The 22,226-nt window shown below is 44.6% G+C and overlaps 1 protein-coding gene across 1 annotated transcript in view; it reads right to left on the minus strand.

Annotated features, from left to right (window-relative positions):
• Positions 1 to 22,226, minus strand: part of unc5b (unc-5 netrin receptor B) — a 71,324-nt gene that overhangs the window by 12,912 nt on the left and 36,186 nt on the right. Inside the window, exons 3-5 of the mRNA XM_062401552.1 lie at positions 1,803 to 2,033; positions 1,362 to 1,505; positions 859 to 962 (exon numbers count right to left, since the gene is read on the minus strand). Coding sequence (XP_062257536.1) covers positions 859 to 962; positions 1,362 to 1,505; positions 1,803 to 2,033 — 479 coding nt within the window. The remainder of the gene's footprint in view (positions 1 to 858; positions 963 to 1,361; positions 1,506 to 1,802; positions 2,034 to 22,226) is intronic.

The raw sequence follows: 22,226 nt of genomic DNA on the forward strand, positions 1-22,226 counted from the left end.
ATTTTGATTAGTTTAGACACACTCTCAACCGTGTGTTTTTGGTGTATGCGGACTGAGGGATGGACTAATTCCTTTGGCAGATACTTCTTCCCATAAATCATTGTAGAAATTAGCAGGTGTGTATGCATAAACATGAGTCGGCACAACATAAACAGACTGATTCAGTATAAACCTGCAGAGTGTAAAGCCACGACTCAATATTTGACACCTCCTCCATAAAAATGGCAAAACCACAATTAGTGATCATGATTAAATCCCCTTTATATCTTCCTGTGATGACATAACACTTTCATGTGCCTTGCAGAGCATAAATATAAAAACCTGCATTTCTGACATTTTTTTTTAAATTTTAATATATTGTTACACTGCCTTTTATGAGAGAAGTATGTGTGATGCATTGTCGTACAGTTGGAGAAGCTTAGTGTTAAAACCTGACACAAAGTGGATTTAAGTCCGGCCTTTTTTTTTGGTTTGTTGCTCAAATAACTGAGCGTATTATTACTGATCGCGTCATGGTTTAAGGAGGTTTTTTTCTTGATGGTGTCACGTAGCTGGATGCTCTTAAATCTTTCAAACTTCAGTAGCTTGCCCTTTTCCTCGCTCTTGCTTTATGTTGCTGTAAACTGTAGACCATAAATTTGCACGATCGATTATTGATTAGGTAGCTCTCTGCTTTGTTGTCTCCCTAAAACACATGGATTCGCAAGACACAACAAGATATAAATATGTTTGATGTATTTATTGCCTATTTATATCTAGAGCATTAATTTAACCCCAATGGGGATGGAAGACTAACATGTGAAAGAGAAAATGAGAGCTGTTAAATGAGTGGATGGGGGTGAGGAGGTGGAGATCTACCTCAGCAGCTGGCATGCCCTCCGGGGGGCGACACTGCAGCAGCACCTCCTGCTCCAGCCGCACCTCCCGACCCAGTGGCTCCTGCTCAAAGTTCTTCCTAAGATCTGCAATGGGCAACATAAGTGGCGTCAGCGAATATTGAATCACGACAGCAATGTGACACCCTGTTTATCTAGGTGACAATGTTTGGCAGACACACACACACACACACACACAAGAAAAAGCTACAAAAAGTCTCTGTTTCTCTGTCGTGTTTTTTCTTAACACCCTCATAAGCATGCACAGTGTCAATCACCCTGCACACATTACCATGAGGGAATCAGACGGAATAAAACAGCAATATCATTTGCATATATACTAAAGCAGACAAGAGAAAAGTCAGAAACATTTGCCCTTCTGCTGTCTCGCTTACCACTTTTCACTCTCTCTCTCTCTCTCTCTCTCTCTCTCTCTCTCTCTCTCTCTCACACACACAAACACACACACACAACCACAATACTGACATGCAATGCGAACATAGGCACGGTTGCTCTTGGTGGTGCCAGCCGAGCTCCAGGCCACACACTGGCACCAGTAGTCCTCCAGCCCAAACAGCTCCTCCACCTGGGTCCTCGACACAGAGATGTCCACTTCCCTCACCACCAGTCCTGAGCAGAGAGAGAGAGAGATAGAGAGAGATAGAGAGAGAGAGAGAGAGAGGGGGGTTGAGAGAGAGTAGTGGGCAGGATTTTTGACAGTGCATATAAATAATGCATTGGCTACAGGCCAAAAGCTGTTAATGTGCACATAAAACTCTATAGGAGCTAATGGATTATGTAGTTGAAAATTATGTATGTAATTGAGTATGATGTTTATGTCTGTGAAATACAAGGTGACATTACCGTGTGCGGTTGTGTTTACAGTACATATCCGGGTCTGTGTGTGTGTGTGTTCATGCGTATTACCTGTGATCTGGTCCAGGCTCTCCCTGGTGACGTGATCGTTCTGATTGACCCATTCCCCGTTGCACTTGAAATAGATCTGCGTGGCCGGCGACGCCCGGCACCGCAGCTGCACCGGCCGGTTCTTCACGATGAAAGCATCTTCTGGCTCCAGCAGGAATTCTGGGAGAGGCTCTGCCGGCGCTGACGGGAAGGAGTCGGGCAGCACCTCGGCCTCGCTGTAGTCGCTGCTTTCTGGAAACAGAGAAAAAAAGAAGTGGTCAGGACGGAAAGATTTGAGTCAAAGTGCCCTCCTGCTGGAGGCGGTGCAGCGAGTCTCCTTCAGTATTTGGATGCCTGCTCCGTGGCTGATCCCGCACTCTGACCTCCCCGACAGGGACGTCAGAGTTACACAAAATGACAAATGTATCTCAGGGCGATCAATCTGCTATCACATAACTGGAGGGGGTCGACTGTATGGGTGTGTGACAGCTTGTCTTGTGCGTCTCAATCCAGCTTGAGGGCGTGTATGAACAGCTCTGTCAGCTGTGTTGCACTGCATACATTAAGACAACCCGAGTCGGTTTTATTTCGAGAAGACATTGAAGCAGCTGACAGTTTATCACTATAAATGCAGCGGCACAGTGACATTTTCACCTCCCTGTATCGCCAGTAATCTGGTCAATGGCAGCCCCCTGCTCCGGTCTCCCTGGACGAGTCCACGCCTCTCAGCTGGAGAAGGAGCTCGCTGACCTTCCGTGGACAGGTCCCGTTGATCGCACATTTATCCCCTGACATTTACGATGTGACACTTCCCTCGCAGGGATGCCGCCAAGAGCTTCTCCTGGCAGGAAGGACACAATATTTCTGACCTCTTCACTCGGACTTGTTTCTCAAATAATGACGGATAGATCCCGGGCGGTATATCAATGCTACAGTGTGACTGGCTTCTATTGTTTTCACAGCAGCAGAGAGATTTACGTATCCCTCCTAATAACTTTGCCATGTGCTATGTTGTTTATGTTAAATGTCAAGGGTTGGCACGATAAATACAGCTGACTATGTATTGACATAAGCTGTCAAACACATGAGATCACATATGATAAGAAGGCTACTGCAGAGTCGCGTGGAAAAGTCTTCAGACATCCACCAAGTAACGGATATGATAGGATTTCTCTTGAAATTTTTTGATGTTTTTCTTTTTATGGCACCCAAGGTCAACAGTAAATTCTCCAACACAAACGAGACTGACAGAGTTTGGGGCAACAGATGCTGGCATCGGACTTAACGTGTCCGTCAGACTGTCAGTCAGGCTGCAGGGCAACAGAATATGATGCAAGCTCAACCACAACTCATGTCTATCAACTGGATACCTGAGCAGAACACAGAGGCACCGACGGAGTGGAGAGAACCCTGTTGTATATCACTTGCAGACAACGGGACTGCAGCCTCCTCTGCCCTGAAGAATGACGTGACTGCATTAGATCTATAGACCTGCGTGAACCCTGGCACATTATTAATATTGAAATGTTTCCTCTCTTTTTAAGCAATGTTTCAACTATTTAACTCTTATCCTCACTTCAGACTTTGCATTTTGGGTAAAGCCAACCTCTTATGAATTGTTAATGGGTCTGACCTCCTAATAAAAAACGTTATTATCTGAATTCAATATGCATCAAATGGAAGACTGGAGCGGAGAGCAGGGGATTGACAGGGTCGGCTCCAGTCAGAGGCCTTGTGCACTTTCTTCATTTGACACGCACATGGGTAATTGGGTTTCTCTTATACAGGGAGTCTCTCGTAACGCTGCACTTTTTCAAATTTCAAGAGCGGGGGTTTGAGGGCAGCTGCAACGGCTTTTCCAGAATATTTAGAGATTTAAACCAGGCTAATTTGCACAGGGTTCAGTTTTCAAATCAGTTATGCCACAACCAAGGAACAGGGAAAACTACTTAGAAAGAAAGCATCGCCTATTTTAGGAACATTAGCACTTTGCCACCCCCACCCCGCTGTTCCCCTGACACACTCTGTCTGAGACATTATGGGAACGCAAAGAGGACACGGAGCATGAAGGAAGTCGGAGAGAAAGTCGTGGCAGGACTCAAACTGAGGCCAACAGAGATTCAAGAGGCTGTGCCATCGTCAGGTATCGGGCTTGAGTCTCCTCCAGCATAAAAAGGGCCAGTGGGGATGAGAGTCTGAAGCGACGCTGCCCACAGCCTGGAGCCTGGCAGCGCTGTGGCCGCAGGACGGACAGAAAGAGCAACAGCTGCTCCCGGACTGACAGCCACCCAGGATGCACCCGTCGTCCTCTGTCTGTCTCTGCCTCTCTGTGGCTCGACCCTTTCACAAACACATCCTTGTTCTTCTCCCATCACTTCTCCTGCCGCTGACTATATTTACACTCTAACCCGTGACCCCCGACTGAACCCTTGTCTCTGCACACACTCTCTCCCTCCAGGCACTTCTGCAAAGGCAGAACATTTTTTATTCTGGTGATGATAACAAATAAAATCACAAAATATCATGATGTCTCCCAAGTTGGGGAGAAGATTTATTTTTGCTACTGTAAAGTGTTTTGCAATAGATATGCCACAACCAGAAACCCAATACAAACTTGCAAACACACAAAAACTAATAATGTATCATCAGCTGGTTAAACCAATCCCAAGCACTGATCAGAATAATAGCTGATAACATCTTGGGGGAAATTAATGCATGACGTTCTGGTTCCATTTACATTTCATATCACATGGACACACAAAATTGCAGAAACACAAAATTGTCATTCATGTTTTTGTTTATATATATTTTTTTAAACCCAGTCTTAAAGTAGTTGTAACTGTGGCCCCCTCTTTCAGTCATGTGATCTCTGATTGCATTTATTACCTTTGCCAAGAAGGATGTTCTCACTGCTGTTTGTGTGTTGGTTGTCTATTAGGATTACACAAAAACTACAGCACCAACTTCAATGAAACTTTGCAGAGGGGTGGTGTCTGAGCCAAGGGAGAACCCATACAATTTTGGAGTGGATCCAGATAAACAGGATGTTCCAGGAAGTTTCTTTAACATTGTGAGATATGGCGTTTCCCTTCGTGCAGGTACGTGCTCATAGACAAACAACCGATAACACTCATTTTCAAACCGATTGGCAATTCCGAGTCTCCAATTAACTGACGCTGCATGTCTTTGGACTGTGAGAGGAAATAGCAGAACCTGGAGAAAAGATGGGAGTGTTTATGAGAGCATCACTCAGCTACTGAATATGTTGCAAGAGTTGTTAGGAAATACCTGAGTGCCCATCTTAGCATTGAGGCTCTGTGTATAGTGAAAGATAATAACAAACAAATCCATGCACACACACTGACACGCATGCACACACGCATTCACTCACAATACAAACACACGCTTGTTACTGCTCCCACAGTTTACACTCAGGCAGGTTCCACACTTAATGTCACTTGCATACACTTAATTAAGCATGCACTATACTGTGAATGGGTACTCGCGCAGGTAAACAAAAACATGAATAATGAAAGTTAACACATCTCAAAGTGACGCTCTGCGAATCACACTCATCGTCGTGCCTCTCTCCCGATCCTCTCCTCCCAGCCTCTCACTTCCCATCGCTCTCCTCTTACTAAGCTGTCGCCTCCAGTCTTTCAGACTTTAAATTCTCTGTCAATAACCAATTGTGTCGGTCCTCCCCGCCCCTCACCCCCGCTCCCTCCTTTGTCCGGCATTGATCGCCCGGTGTTCAAACATTGGCTGAAAAACACAGCCTGTCACTCCTCAGGCACGATGAGAGGGGGCACAGGGAGAGAGACGGAGGGCGGCAGGAGAAGAATGGCAGCGGAGACAGACAAACAGAGAGAGACAGCGGTGCAGACGGAGACAGAATGGGAGGAGAGCTCTGTGTGTTGGGATAAACCTCTCTCTCTTTCTCTCTTTGCAGTGTGTGTGAGTGTGCGTGTGTGTGTTCTGGGGACTGTGCACTTTAATTAAAACACTTTTGCATGACAGAGGTAGGAGACAGACAGCTTCTTTCTCTCCCCCTGTCTCCCTCCGAGATAATGGAGCTGGAGGTTTAGAGTGGAATCTGTGTTTTTGGGCCAGCACACAAACATCCATCAGAACTCAGCAGCCGGCAATTTGTGCGGAATGGAGGAACCTTATAGACAGAGAACTCCTCGCCGTGCAGCGCAGCAAGTCTTTTATTACTCTAATGATAGACATAAGACGGCTCGAAAGCAAACACAAGCGTCTGGGTATTCTTTTTCTGGAGCACACAACTGTGCACACGCAAACACGCGCACACGGGGCCTAGAGACGAGATGGCAGTAAGCAGTGCTTTCTCACCGTCTGGTATGAATGTGTGTGCTAAGCTCAAACAGTGAACCTGAAGGAGGCAAGTCCTTTCAGTGACCGTGTGGCTGGAGTGCAAAGCTTCACGAAGAGTAAATGGGAGTCAGAGTGACAGTGGCCGAGTGGGTTCACACTAGAAGGCAATAATGTGTGGGAGAGGGAACGTGGAAAGAGGTGACAATATGGGACGACAGGAAGGCTGGACAAAGACAGGTCAAGAGACACTTGTAGACAAGTGGAGAGGAGGGATACGAAGACACACGCACACACACACAGACACACACAAAGAATACCGGTCTGCTATAATAACTGGGAAGGATAATGAATAACAGTCTTAGTCTAAAGCCTGTCTCTGTTGTTCTTTCTGCCCCCTGTCTTTTTCCACCCTCTCTTTTCTCTTGCCTCTCATTCTCTCTCTCTTACACACACACACACACACACACTGTAATTTTCTTAGCCCCAGTGCCTCTAGCCAGAGTGGAGTCTAAAGCGTCTGTACTTTATCATTACCTTTACATGGTTAGTCATTACTGTCCCCTCTAGTGCCCTCACTAGCCCAACACAACTCTCAGAAGTGGGGTGAAAAAAAAGTAGGAGAGCCAGAGAGAATAAAGCATAGGGAGAAGTTTACTTTGAAGCAGCCGAACAACAGAGGAACACTCCAAAAGACACGGGGTCCAGCTGGGTTTGGCGAGATGGAGAACTGCTTTATTTTTCTTTGGCGTCCTATGAGGCCAAAAAAACGAACAAACAACATAGCAACGCCTCCTCCCTTCCGCTCTCCAATTCGGTGTCTGACATGGAAGTGCTTTTCTTCTTGCCCTTCCTCGACTCCAGTCCTTCCTCCCTCCCGCCTCCTGGATACCAGGCACTTTGTACAGCTCCAGTCAACTTCAAATGACATCCAGCCTTGAACGCAAAGAGAGAGAACGATAGCCTGCGGCTCCGAAGCACAACCAGCTCGCAGAGCCCACTAGAGGACAGACAGCTGCAAGTCAGTCAAGCATAACAACACTGCTGGAAATAGGAAACACTGCCAATAAATAGAGTGATCAGTGGCCATTATGTAGCATTGAGCGGCTGACCATACATTCATCATCCTCACCCAATTTAGCTCGTTATCTTCATTTTTGCGCGGAAGGAGGTATAGCCGCGCACGCCACACACACATACACACCCACGTATAGACACACACACTGAGGCAGGTCAAAAGAGAAGGGGATGGATGGAGAAAAACTCTCATTGCCTTCTTTAAAAAGGACAATTACATCGAGTGATTGATATTCGGACTGACCTCGTCAGCATCGACTGCACGAGGATGAAGAAGAACCCGGCGAGGAGGGAGAAGATGAAGTGCACAGACGTGCGATTTAGACATTTGATGTAAAATCACTGAATGTGTGAGTGGGACGTGTGTGTGGCCTTGTGATCATTTATTAGTGGGGTCTGAACATCAGGAGTCCACAGTGTCTGTGGTGTCTGAAAGCCATGTGTGCATCAAAATTCTGGATTCCATAAAATCAATGTTTGAGGGTTAAAGCTCTTTGCTCTTGCTACATCATTGATAGGATTTCTCTGAGCAATATTGCAACTTTTATTTTTCGGCCCTAGGTTTCACTTATGATATGGGCACATCTACCCAATCAAATGCTCAAAGTTACTTTTTAAAAAGATATTATAAAGCAAATGAACCAAATGTGCATAGCTGGGACTGTTTACATACACACTGGACCTTTAATCAATCAAATACTGAAGAAAAACTATAATCTTGATGCCACCTGTTGCAGCAGTTTTTCAAACTGTCCCATGGACTTGCTGAAATGCATCGTGAAGCTGTCGTGGTTCCAAGCAGTGAAACTTACCAAGTTCTCTTCTCTACGTCAATACTAGATGTACCCAGATGTTTGCTTTTGTTCCTATTAAGTATTAATGTTGATTCCATCTCTATATTCCTGAGGCTTGTTTTTACTTTTTATATTTATTTGTCATTGTTTGCCATTTATTTGCATTGCCATTGATGTGCAAAGGCCTTTAGGGTTAGAATTAAGTTTAGTTTTGGGTTACAGTTGTGACACTTAAGGTTTAGCTCAGAGGCCAGGAATACATTACGCCGATGACGGGTCCTTCACAAATACACTTAAACAATGTGTGTGAGTTGGCATTAGATTGGTATACAGGTCGAAGCGACACAGCATCAATTCTCACATCAACAAAAGCAGGCTGAGTGTGAAGAGTCATGCAGTTCACCCATCTGACTCACCACGCACACTGTCACAGACACCTCCAGAATAAGCAGCGCGTTTCGAGCCCAGACCGAGGGGCCAAATTGGTCATCTTTTAAAGGGGGATGTCATTAATTCCCCAGTGACTAACAGAAGCCATTATTTTCATTTCTTTGTGGTAGCTTAGTGACAGGAGACGGGAAGCCAAATTTGACATCCTGCTAGGAGCGACGCGGCTCCGACTCTGTGTGCTCTCTCATAAAGCCCCTGACACGGTCTCGAAAGTTCCTGTTTGGATAAATTGATGCTACCACCCAGACGTGCACCTGCAGCGTCTCCACATGGCTCCGCAGCCTGTTTCATTGCACTCACCATGGTGACGCTCTGACTAACGGATGTTGTCTCTCACACACATTCCTCTTCAGGTAACACTTGATACCTTCTTTTTTTTTTCTCCCTTTTTTCAAGTTAATAACTAGCAACAGACAATGTTTCATATTTTTAAAGATGTACTGTTACAAGAGCAAATGAAAACTATCATGATAAAAAAAAAATGATTGTATGTCCAGTACATATACAAAGTATAAAGATTGATGATATGACTACTCCCAAACATGATGCAACAGGATCTGGATCGCCACCTGGTGGCTGGCTGCAATGAAGGTCAGAAAACCAAACTTAAAGTCATAGAACACGTTAAGTAAATTCTTCACGAAGAGGGTTTCTGAAATTTAATATAACACTGATGTTCAAGTGTTCATTTAGCAGGTACGCATGGTTTTTATTAGTATTGTGATGCTTTAAAAACAATATATTTTTCAATACACAACCGAATTTGCTCAGCTCTTCAGAATTTAACTTCTTTAACAGTTATTAACAATTATTCTTAAAGATATTTCATTATTGACTGTGCTATGAAAGCTGTGATCTCCATCTGGACAAAATAAAACTCAATTAAATCCTAACCAAATGGTGTCGACTAAAAATCGCATAATCGCGTTTCTTGCGTAAACTTTCGATCTGCAACATGTTGGAAGTTGATCACAGCAGTGTCACACATTTGATCGGTTCCAGTATGTGAGGACGCCTGCAGAGCAGCTATTTCTATGGAGTGTGAAGCCTCCCGTGCTACATCAAGATACAAGCGTGTATGATTGAGTGTATAATTGATTGTGCAAGCGAGAGAGAGAGAGGGAGAGAGAGAGAGAGAGAGAGTGCGAGGTGACAGCAGACTGATTGGCAGAGGGGGAAGACTGAGCAGGTGATGGGGATGCAGAGTGACAGAAATGCTTCGCTTGTCCATCCAGCATGTCCAGTTGGCAAGAGGAGAGAAAGCAAGCCTGAGGACATGGTAACACACATACATACAGACACACGCACACACACACACACACACACACACACACACACACACACACACACACACACAGGGACACACAGGCACACACAACAAATAAAGACACTTGGGAATACCTCCTTCAGAGATCGGGTCATAAATGGAGTGTTACCCCGCACTCTCAGCTGCAAAGTGTGTTACCCTCTAACCCTCTAATAGTAAATGAAGTGTAATGAAGGACTTATCTTTTTTCCCATTAGCCCATCAGATCATAAAGACATTGAATCAGTCCCAATGTTGGAAAACACACACACACACACACACACACACACACACACACACACACACACACACACACACACAGACACACACACACACGTTATGTAAGTACATGGTTCCAGACATTAAGTAAGACCCAGTGACAGTCAGTAGTGTTTTCTACTGATAACTGGGTGAATCCTGGAGAATTCTGTGGCTGTTTCACAAGGACCCACATCCTTTACAGTGTGTGTGTGAGAGGTAGGGCGGCTGTGTTTGTAGCAGACCAAGGATTATATTTACCACTGTGTATGCAGGGGACAGCCTACTCCTAGTGAGATTCTGTGACTGTGTTTTTAAATGTGTGGGTGAGTGTGACTGAGAGTGGGAGCGCTAAGAGGATTTGCGCTTGTGTTGTAGCTGTGATCCCACTGCCGCTACTGGTGCATTTGAATAGACAAGAGGGGGGCCGATGAGTCGCGGTGAAAGTGTGCTCCGTCGCAGCTAGGGGGCGCCACCCCCTGCGGTGCTCATTAATCATAGCCCATCAAAAAAGTGTCCCCTTGTTGCCTGTGTGTGCCCCGACGACCACCTACTGCATGGGAACACGGGCATATACAAGCACCACTATCAATCACTATCAGGGGAGAGAGAGAGAGAGAGAGAGAGAGAGAGAGAGAGAGAGAGAGAGAGAGAGAGAGAGAGAGAGAGAGAGAGAGAAAGAGAGAGGAGACAGAGTGGGTGAGACAAAGTTGTTTTCCTATTATCTTCTTGAAATTACAGACCAATGTCACAACTATTACTTGGAGGAGGTCAAACATATGGCGCAGTGACATTTTTCCCCTTCCTTTGTGTGTGTGCATTCAGTGTGTATGCATGTGTGCGTGTGCATGTGTGTTTGTGTAGACTAACTGTACGTGTTGAGTGTAGGGCGCCACTGCTTGTCTGCTGCACCACTGTGCAGCTGCTTCATAGATGTTGCGCAAATCTACGTGGAGTGACTGGTTGCCATGGTGGGTATTCACACGGAGCCGCACCTCTAGAGGACTGGAATCTCCTCGACTATTAGCTGGGGTGCACACAGACACACACAGACACACATACACACACACACACACACACACACACAGACACATTCTTTATATAGTCTCTTTCTCTCTCTCTTTTGCTCTGTCCTTTGCCACCTCACCTCTACCATTTGAAAGTCTTATTGAAATTCTTACCCTCTCTGTCGCTGATTGTGTCACTGTGACTGTGTGTGTGTGTGTGTGTGTGAGTGTGTGTACACATACATCACATATATAAAGTAAATAGGTGAGCAGTACAGTGGGATGAGTGTTTGGAGGCTGGGGCCGTTTAAATGGCAGTAATTACATGAGAAGATGAGCTGCATTCCTTCCTGAGGGCAGGCTGATTACAGGCCTCTCCTCTCCTGGCCCCTGTAATTACCTACTCTAGCCTGCTCGGCTTCAGCCTCGCCGGGGCTACAGGCAAGTTTAACCCCCCCCCCCCCCCCTTCTTCCGCTCTCTCCCCAATTTCTACAACACTCCACCTCCCGTTCCCCTCGCCAGGTCACTCTCCTGTCCTCTCTCATTGCTCTTCAAACCGATTACAACTCACTACACACACACGCACACACACACACAAAAGTGCGCACACCAACCTCCACTCAGAGGACAAATAGCAGATGTGGCGTCATGAACAGAGTGCACAGGGCCATTAAATTATATCATGCATCTTGTCTTTGAACTTCTGAAAATAGGAGACAGTATCCTGCATTATGCATGTAAACAGTCTACTTTGTGTTCAGTGCACATTAAACAGCCATATTGGTCAAATCTTTATGACAACTACTGCTACCACTCGACAGCTCTTGCCTTGCAGGTAAACCCCTGCTCTCTGTCACAATACTTCTTTTTCTCCCTCACACACACACAAATACACACACACTCAAATACACATACACACACACCCACACACACTGACACACAAACACAGTATGGGTGGGGTTGCGCACATGACCTCACACATAACATTAACCACAACAAAACCAGTAAGTCCATCCCAGACTAGAATTCCGGTAAAATTGGAGGCACAGAAACATTTAAATTACACGTCTCTCGCCCCAAACACCCTCGGTTGTTGCACAAAACAACAGTCTGAGTCCAGGCAACCCATTCATTTACATTCAAGCACATATTCAGCCTGCAACTCATTCACAGTTGTATTTCTCTCATTGTGTAAAACTTTTTACTTGATATTTGAAATATTGTCATTTGGTGCTGTCATACTAACTCATGAGACACAAACTGTGATCGTGAGAAGATTCAGCAAAAGGCGTCGTAACATGTGTTTTTCATCACTTGATATGACAACCCGGGCTCCCTGGATACAGGAAGACGACCGGATCAAGCTTCCTGTAAAAATCCCATCAGACATCCAAAGCAGGTGATAATGAGGAGAGAGGAGAGTGTTGAGGGGCTAAAAGAGCAGGAGAGAGAGAGCTAAAACATCACAGGAAGGAGAAGGATGGATTAAAAATGAAAAGTCTCTCTTCGAGCGTTGCGAAGACAGGGAGCAGGAGGGAGCGCGACAGAAATAGAGCTAGTCGTGTAGAGAACTTAAACATGAGGAGAGATGGAGGAGTGAGCACAGGTGACTTAGATATGATGATGGAGGGCGAGGGAGGGAGGAAAAAGAAGGAAGTCAATGACATGGCTTTTGAGCTTTGCTGTGTGTGGGTAGCCATGCTAAATGGGGAGGGGAGAGGGAGGAAATGTGAACGGACAGAGCAAGGGAGAAAGAAGAGATGGAGAGAGAGACAGAAACACTCGCTGAGTGCAGATCAAGTGCAACTCTTGATTAGTGCATGTGTTTGTGTGTGTCTGTTTGTGTGCAAGCTTGCATGCGTGTGTGTGTGTGTGTGTGTGTCTGTGCGTAATGTGTGGCATTGGCTATGGCTGCCACCATTGCCAGTGCTATTAGAAATGCCAGCTGCTGTAATGTGTTATGACAGCGGCTGATTCTTGTGACTAACTGCTTTGGCAGGAGAGCTCCTCTGTCATGCTAATGAACGGACGAGGTGATGAGCCGGATTGACAGCAGATCGACGGGCCGTGCACATGACTCCTCCTCGCACACTCAGACGACAGAGGGTTTACACGCCGGTGTACATGTTGATGACACGAGTAGACCTTGCTGTCATAAATGTGCGCACTGCACGACATACTGGTGCAGACGTCTCCGCTCAAATCACTTTCGACCCAGTCAGTGTGCCAGAGGTGATGGCACAACAAACATAGTGAGAGGAGGAAAAAAATCTAATAATGCGGATGCACAGACGCATGATCACACCGCACACAAACAAAGAGAGATTGGCGTCACTCTGCTCCTCCATTGCGTCCCCTTGCATCAGAGAAATCCCTAGATATGCAGTACATAACAAGCAACATGCTGTAGGCTAGCCTCTGTGTGTGTGTATGTGTGTGTGTGTGTGTGTGTGTGTGCAAGGGAGAGAGAGAGATGGTTGGGGAGCTTTGGAAATTTCACAAATATTGAAATGTAGTTGCATTCATTTTCTCGAAACAAACTACAAGCAAAAACATTTACAAAACATTTTCTTTTTCTCAAAATTTAAAATATTGTTATAATGATATCAAAATGTTTGTGAAATCAGGTTTTCGATAACAGCAACAGGAACTGTGTAAAAAACATGATTTTAACAAGATTTAAAAAACAGAGAAAAACGGAGAAAGACAGAGATAGAAATGCGCAGATAGCAAGACAAGATGGAGAGGCAGGTAAGGACCAGGAAAGATTAGGGCACTAATAGGCAGAAAATCCATGTTGGAGGAGATAGATGAGGAGAGGTGATGTGGCGATAGCAAGGGAGGACAAATGGAGAGGCTGAAGATAGAGGTGCAATTCAATCTCTTCACCCTGCAAAATGTTTTGGGCTTGTAAATAAAAGTAGTCCTGTGCAGAGGCTAATGGTTATTTTATCCTTTTTGATCTCCCTTTACACCTCACTTCATCATTCTCTCAAAATAAATTGCCCTCCGTGCCTCGGCTCAAGCCAAAGGAGAAAGATGAAATTTCCATGCAGGCGTGTTCCACATCTCAATCCGAGTGTTGTGATAGTCATTCATTATTCCTTAAATTTTTTAAAACAGGATTTCATTATGCTGCTTTACAATAGTTATAGTGTTGCCTTTTTTTCCCACTTCAACAGCAAGAAAGGGAAAGAAAAAAATCCTGAACCCAGAGGTAGTTAAACTTCAGAAGGAAATGTGCAGTTCAAGATAGGAAGGGAAACACAGACCACACTGTTTGAATGCCAGGTAATCTCAGCGCAGTGCAGCAACAAAACATACAAGTAATAACTAAAGCATAAGCATCTCACAGACTATCACTTTAGACCAGGCCAACTTCTCAATATCAGGCAATCTCTGGCGATAACAGATTGTGAAACACTGAGAACTGAAATCTCTTCATTGCACAAAGGGACTGGCACCATCACTGCAAAGACACACTGCGCATCACTGCTTCACTCTGCAAACCTAAATCGTGTTATGTTTCATGTCAAAATATTGGTTCTTTCCCCAGTGTACTGAGTCAGCATTTCTGCATCAATCATTCATGATGCTATGGTTCCTCCCTGGTGTCAAAGTTGTTGTTTAAGCTGCTCTTCACTGAGCAGCAACCGGAACGTGTCCTTGACCCAGTGACAGGATGGGGACTGGGCTGGAACGCAAAGGAGGACATCCCAGAGCCTCAGGCCAGAACCAGTATGACTGGACTGGCAGGAATGGAGTGGTGATGGAGAGCAGTGAGGAAGAGAGTATGACGAAATCCCCTCGGCATAGGCAAATAAAATTGTAGGCTGCGAATGAGAGAGAAACTGTGCTGGTGTATGTGTGAGAGCTGCAAAGAGGGAGAGATGGATGGATGGAAGGAGGGAGAGGCAGAGTGTCACCCGGCAGACGCCCGGGGCCAGCGCAGACTGATGGTGACACTGAGTGGCCAGAGTGTGTGACACTGTGACAATAATGATGAAAGACGCTTTCCCAATCTCTCCCTGACTTCGTCTTCCTCCTCCTCCCTGCATCCCTCCTTCTGTCTCCCCCAGCAGAAGGCCTCCCTCAAGCCACACCCTTAAGCCTTAAACACAGATCCTGAAAACCCCACTGAGTAGAGAAAACCAAAAAAGGGTTCTCCATCTGATTGTTCAACTATCCATAAGGTGATCCGTACCTCCGCCAGTCCCGTGCTGAAATCCTCAACCAAATTTAATGGGTTCCCTGACCCACTCCAAATCCTGCCACCAAGTTTTATGGCATCTGTCAAGTGGTTTTGTTTGAACTTGCTTACAATCAAAGAAGCCTATCAGCTTTACCAATACCCTCTTGAGCTATCAGTAACATAAGCCAGTAATATAATGTTGTGTTGCCCTGAGCGGACAATCACAACTTCAAAATATCTGAGAGACAACTAGCACAAAAAAGAAAGGACATTGTTTTTAGTGTTACAGACATATATGGTCATAAACAGAAGTAACACAAAAATTAAGAATTTGACCCAATGACAATTCAACAGAATAGGTCAGGGAATGATCAAAAGTGGGAGTGATTGTAACAACCAAATTTCATGAAATTCAACGCAATAGTTATCTAATTTAACTTAATTCACACAAATGTTGGCTTCATGAGGTTCATCCTCTGGGCACGTATTGACGTACTGTACTAGATGTCATGGCAATCTGTCCAACGGCTAGGATTCATTCTCTTGGGAACGTGAATGTCTATGATGATCCATCAAATTGCCTTTGAATTATTAAAGACATATTACAGAAATCCTGTGGATCACACAAGTGACAGATCACCTCACTGACCAGTGTTACCATCCTTTCAGAATGGTCCGGAGAGCGATGGCCTAAGAGAAATGGGTCTCAGTATCTGAAGGTAAAGAAATCTGGTTGGGGAATATGAGAGAGCAGAACATACCCTGCTCTCATTACTACTGAGCACGGCCCTTCACCCCCAATCGCCTCAGTGGAGCTGCTCAGAAGTCAGCAGATTACATTGTGAATTTATTGGGCAGATTCCAGTTGTGAATCTGGTTCAGTAGAAAGAGCAGCTTTTAGATACTGAGGAGAAATTGACCTGAATTCTTCATATATGTAGGTGTTGTTCTCTTTTACGGTGTTCCTATTTAGTTGTCTTCATGAAAAAAAATGAACTGGCATAATCAAAAGTATAATTTGACATATTTCTGGTCCCTGCCCTCTTACGCTGGTTCGCTGCCAGTGGATAGAGGGGGCACATGGCTGTGGTTCCAGTGGACAGAAGGGCATTAACACTCTGTCCTAGATCCTAATGACTCTGGCCCACTGAACCTCTCACAAACCCACGGCTGCCCGGAGCCACCACTTCTTCTCTGCACCGTCTCCCATCCAGCGCTGTAGTGTTTACGCTGTGCATTTTTCTGACCTGTGCACTTGTGTATACTATTTCACTGTGGTCCTGGGTGTGTGTGGCCCCGGCTAGTCACTCAGAGCTCTCTCTTCCTCTCTTCCTCTCTCCCACTCTCTACGACTCGCTCCTCAGCTTCACCCAGCTGATGCCATGGCAGCGGTGCTGGTTAAGAGGTTTGTGTAGCCCATTAGGATGATGAAGAGGCCTTTCATCAGTACACTCCCTCAGGCCAGGCGCTGACAGGAGCTTTACCTCGACAAGCCTCTCAAACACACCGCTTGACGTGAGACAGCACCCAGCAAAGAGGTCCGCAGGCGGTACAAACACACACAAACACACACAACACACACACACACATACAGACTCAGAGCTGAGAAAAAGGTAAGAATGAGACTTTTCATTGTTAACTTTTCACTTTCACTCTTAATAGTGGCCAATCACGTTCTGTGCCAGAGGAGGGAAGACAAGAGGGGACTGGAGAGTCTGGACTAATTTTGACTCTGATCTATTATTAATCACTGCCACATGAGGACTAATAGTGTAAGGCCGTGCGAGCCACCGTCCAGATGGGTAAAGTAATTTTTCAGGAGGGGAAGAGCGAGAGGAAGAGGACAGAACGTGAGGACAGAAGAGGAAGAGGAAAAAAAAGAAGTGACAGGAATAGAGTACAAGCGAGAGAGAGAAAAAGGGAGAAAGCGAGACAGAGACTGATAAAGACAGTGCAGGAGAGAGAATTGGAGACAGAGAAGCCATAACAGCCAAGATGACCTGGATTCATAGGACCGGTATTGATTACTTAAGGACGAAACACAAAATAGAGAGTTCTGCTTGGAGACTAGATAAATTATCTCACACACAGAGACCCGAAAAGACAGAACTGGGTGAAGGTAAAAAACAAAAGGTGTGCACAGGGCGAGCACATTAATCAGGTACGCCGATTTGCCTTAAATCTGACAAGGTGGAAGCAAGTCAGCTCCTTAATCTATATTGCTATGATGGAAGATACAGTGTGATAGATAACAAAAAAGTCTGTGTGAAGGTCTGGAACTATCTGTGTGTAGGCACAAACCACATTAACAAGAGCACTCATGCAGCATACGGGAGACTACATGATCTGATTAAATTGTATTCTTAGAGGGATTTATGGGGCCATCTATGGAATGTGTAAAGATGATGTATGGGAGTTTAAAGCTACACAAACACACACATTCGTTTACACAACACAGAGGCCCATCTCCCTTTCAGAAGTCTGGATTATTTTTGCCCCACATAAATTTACTTTTTTATAATCGCTTTGGGAATTCTGAGCTTAAAGCAATAATGCAACCCAAAGAAAATAAAACACAGGTAAAACGTAAATTCCTGCCAAATAGTGCACTCTCTTTAGTAACAAATAGAAGCATTAATGTTAACTTAAAGACATCTGGTATAAACACTTACATAAAAGAGCTTTGCGGTACCAGCACTTCTCCCATTTAAGGTCTTTAGTCTCCTGATTGACTGGTCGATTGGGTTCTCTCATCTGACCAAATTCTCATTGATTGGACAATCATCTGTGTACTTCCAATATTAATCTGTCTATTACAAAATCACCCAAACAAATTCCTGTATGTTCAATGAACAGATTCTCATATTAATCCCGCATTAGCTGTTTTGTTTGTTGTTGTGCCTAATTAGCAGCAACAAAAACTAATCGCCAGCAAGCAGTTTCTTATTTACACAGCCAACAGATGCAGAGCAATGTTTGTATTCATATAGAGTCACATCTAACCACCTAATGGTAAGTATAAGTCCAATCCTAGATCTCATCAGAGCTTCCTCACAGCTTCCTCTTGCAGCTGAAAATGTTGACAGTAATGCCGAGCAATTGTATTAAAGCAGTGGGGTAGAAAACCAAAACACTAAGCTTAAAGAATCAACAATGCTCTGTGTAGAGCTAATGAGGAAACTCCACTCAGGTGAATATTTCCTATGGGTGTGTCATTATGAGAAACCCAGTCACTTTAAATAGAAAAAGTTTTTAACTTCAGAGTTTGCAGGTGGTGTTGCTGATTCAGTTCTCAACTTTCTATTTTCTCTCTTGAGATGTCTCTTATAGTTCAAACTCCCCTAACGCCGATGGTCCACAGAGCAGCAGCGGCTCTTGAATAGAACTGCTTGACCCTCATAAGGCTGCGGTCAGCTGGGTCATTTGTGAAGCACAATGGCAGCCTGCAAACAGAAAGGTGTTTATATCTCAACCACGATTTACAATCTTTTCAGCATGACTGACTTCACAACTTTCATTTTCCTCAACAACAATGGGCCGGCTTTTGCTGTGTACCGGTGTGTGCAGTGAGTGTGGAGAGGATGTGCTGGAGAACATGTCGGTGACGGATGTTTGATATCGCAAATTGCAGAATTCATGTGCAATATGTGGCACCCCATTCTGTTAAAATTACAAATTACATCATGCACAATAATAAGACTGGGCCTGTTTCAATAGTTAACACTCTGGCTCCAGACTACAAAGCCAACAGAAAATGATTGATGTGAATAAAATGAGATGCTGTGTGTACATAGCTACCCTGCAAATATGCATTATGGAAAATTTATGCCACGACTTTATCAACTCGGCAACACACTGACGCTAGTTAATAACATTCAGGATTCATGTTTGGGCTTCTGTTATCATAGCTCGTGCTAGTGTCCTCATAATTCAACACTCTAGTGCAAATCTGTGGGTCAGAGGTCACAGCCTTCCGCATCCCATGCTTCTTTGGTTCTGCTGCAGTAAGAACTACTACTGCCACACTGATAAAACATGTGCAGCATTACGGCTTAATGCACTGGTCTATGTTGGGTCCAGCCTGTGCTATGGCCTCACCTTTCTAGGGCTGATTGTTTTCTTTCGGATAGGGGTCATGTGATAGGAGCCTGACAAATCAACATCGTGACAGAAAAGTCTCAATCAGCAAGCTGCTGTGAGTGTTTGTGTCATCGACCAAACATCTCAATTTCTGCCCGTCCTGACTTCAAAGCTGACCCATTAGTTTTCAAACCATCAGGGGATGAGCAGCATTTACAAACATTTCCATTTTAGCAGCTCTAAAACTCCTGAGTAGTGTGGACACACAAGGTGTATCTGTAGCAGACTTGATGCATTTTCACACTAAAACGCAGCAGAATATGAATGTAGCCGACATCTGCTGCAAGACTTAAGGGGGAACAACAAGGCCCTTCCAATTTGTGTTTATAATGCACCATTTATAAAAAACTACAAGGAGCAATAAAGGTGCAAAAAAGGTGAATAAATGTGAAATAAGGGCTAGAGACATCATGAATACTCTGCATGTAGAAAAACAACAGATCACAATCTCAATTTAATTACCCGACACTGAGGCTCCCTAAGTTTTGTCTCTCCCCATGAAATATTATGGCATGCACGGTGAAACTACTCTAAGTACAAGCCCATTAATATACATTACACAGTCTCCAATCATTTTAATGGCTGGTGAGACACTGAAAGCAATCAGTGGAGCAAATAAAAAAAATCCAGAAAGCAGGATAGGAAGACCCAGGGAAGTAAAGTGGACAGTATACAGCGAAGCTACCTGTGTACTTAAGGAGTGTGACGATGAAAAAGAGAAAGAGTTAGCTCAGCAGAAGAGGCAATTTGGTACAGCGTGAGATTCTACCCGCCGTCTTGTCTTGGTCTCATCATGTTCTTTGGGGTTCCATATAACAAGTTGTGGAGATCAATAGTATCCATTTACTGCAGCTCATCTAATCATATGAGGTTTTTTCTGCCCACAGAAGCTGTGACACACACCTGGGGCCCCGGGAGGAGAACAGAGTAATGAAATGTACACTGCCGCCCGGGCTCTCTGCAATAGTCCCCAACAGCTAGTACAAACACAGCATGCCCCCCTACGCCTCACCCGTCTCCCTCCTTCCTCTCCTCCATCACCACATATGAGCAATAACGCTAAACGTCAGCTCCTCCTCCCGCCCTCTCTCCTTCTTGCGCACATGCATGGGCTCTCATATGTTTGGGGAAAGTTCCATATCCGTTAGGAATATGAAGGGTGTGATGCACAAAGACCAAAATATCGTAGACCAAAATATCCTCAACAATCTGTCCCCCCCCCCCCAGCTCTCTCTCTCTCTCTCTCTTTCTCTCTCTCTCTCTCTCTCTCTCTCTCTCTCTCTCTCTTTCTCTCTCTCTCTCTCTCTCTCTCTCTCTCTCTCTCTCTCTCTCTCTCTCTCTCTCTCTCTCTCTCTCTCTCTCTCTCTCTCTCTCTCTCTCTCTCTCTCCGCAGCTCATTGAGTGAGTGCCTGGGGGTAACATCACAGCGAGTCCTCCTTGTCCCTGCTCCCCTATGCAATTCTATAATTCATCTTAATTGAGGAAAACAAGTAAGCAAGGGGAGCACTGGTGGGAAGAAAAATGCAGGTTACAGCCCTGAGGGATCTACTGTATGTTTTGTGTCTGTGAAAGGTGAACTCACTATTGCAAAATATGTATTTTCCTCTAACGAGTTTTTAAAAACAAAGTTGTGGGACAAGGGACAACATATACAGAGGGGTTATTTCATCTCATGAATCACTGTCTTTTGGCTCAATAATTGAGGCTATATTTTACTCTCGTATCATTTTTCTAAAAAGGTATTTTGGAAAGAAAATAGAGAGAAATATTAGACCCCTTTGAACTGTAGGTACAGGGAATGTATTTTTTATTTTTCTGCACTGGGATTTTACCATATATATTCTGTAATTTATTCAAGGGTTCTCGGGGCCAAATGTTCTAACTTCGAGAAGGTGCTAAAAGGCAGATGGTGTTTAAAACTATCTTGAAAATGCAAACTAAACACATCAAATTGTTGAGCGACTTGTAGGCAGCTCAAATACAGATGGAGCCCCATCTCTAATTGCACACATACAGACGTACGCTTCAGGTGATTAGCAGAGGATTCTGGCTGTGCTTTTTTGTTCTCTTTGTAGCTATATGGAGTTCAAAGCAAGCTCCTGGTAACTACTTTGTTGCGGCACAAGTTGTGTTTCAGTGTATTGTTAGAGTTTTAATCAGAGGGGGATTTCGGCATTGTCTGCCACCGTCTGAGTATGTCCTCCCGCTGTTCTATTAAGAGAGTACATGTTTTTTAGAAAATGCCGTAGTGTATCAGTTGTGTTTGCTTCTATTTTATTTTCATCCACTTTCCCCAAGCCTACGCTATCTAGGGCAGTGGTCAGCAGTTTTAATCAATTTTCCAAACACAGGAGCACTAGAGCAGTCAGGAAATCCCAGAAGGACAGTGGGGGAATGGACACAGCAATAATAATAACACAAATCTAATCTGAATTATGCTCTAAAGAGATTAGGTCAGAATAATCCAGAGAATAAACAGAAACGGGGGCAGAGGGGGAGGCCGCTTGTGATCAAATGCAGGGAGCTACGTCGCCCGTGTGTTATGTTTTTGTTCCAGACGGTAGGATTTGTGGAAAATTGTGTTCGATTGTGGGTGTAGGAGTGTTTATTTTGGGAAATGAAGCTGTCTGAAGCTCAAAGAGTTGCTATTATTAAAGTTGAGTAAAACGCTTCCCATTCCCTCCTCAAACACATGGAGAGATCCCCCTACATGTGATGGATTCCAGAACATTTTCTTTCGTCTCACAGCCAAACCGAATTAAACAATTTCCAAATGGGATCCAGATTTATTCAAATGAACCATCACACGAAAGACAAGTACCTCAGAAGCTCATTGGGTTAGGTAGACACTTCTCCTGCCCCCTTAAGAAAAGAAAAGATGGAGT

The sequence above is a fragment of the Platichthys flesus genome, chromosome 12, assembly GCF_949316205.1.
Source record: "Platichthys flesus chromosome 12, fPlaFle2.1, whole genome shotgun sequence".
Classification (NCBI taxonomy): domain Eukaryota; kingdom Metazoa; phylum Chordata; class Actinopteri; order Pleuronectiformes; family Pleuronectidae; genus Platichthys; species Platichthys flesus.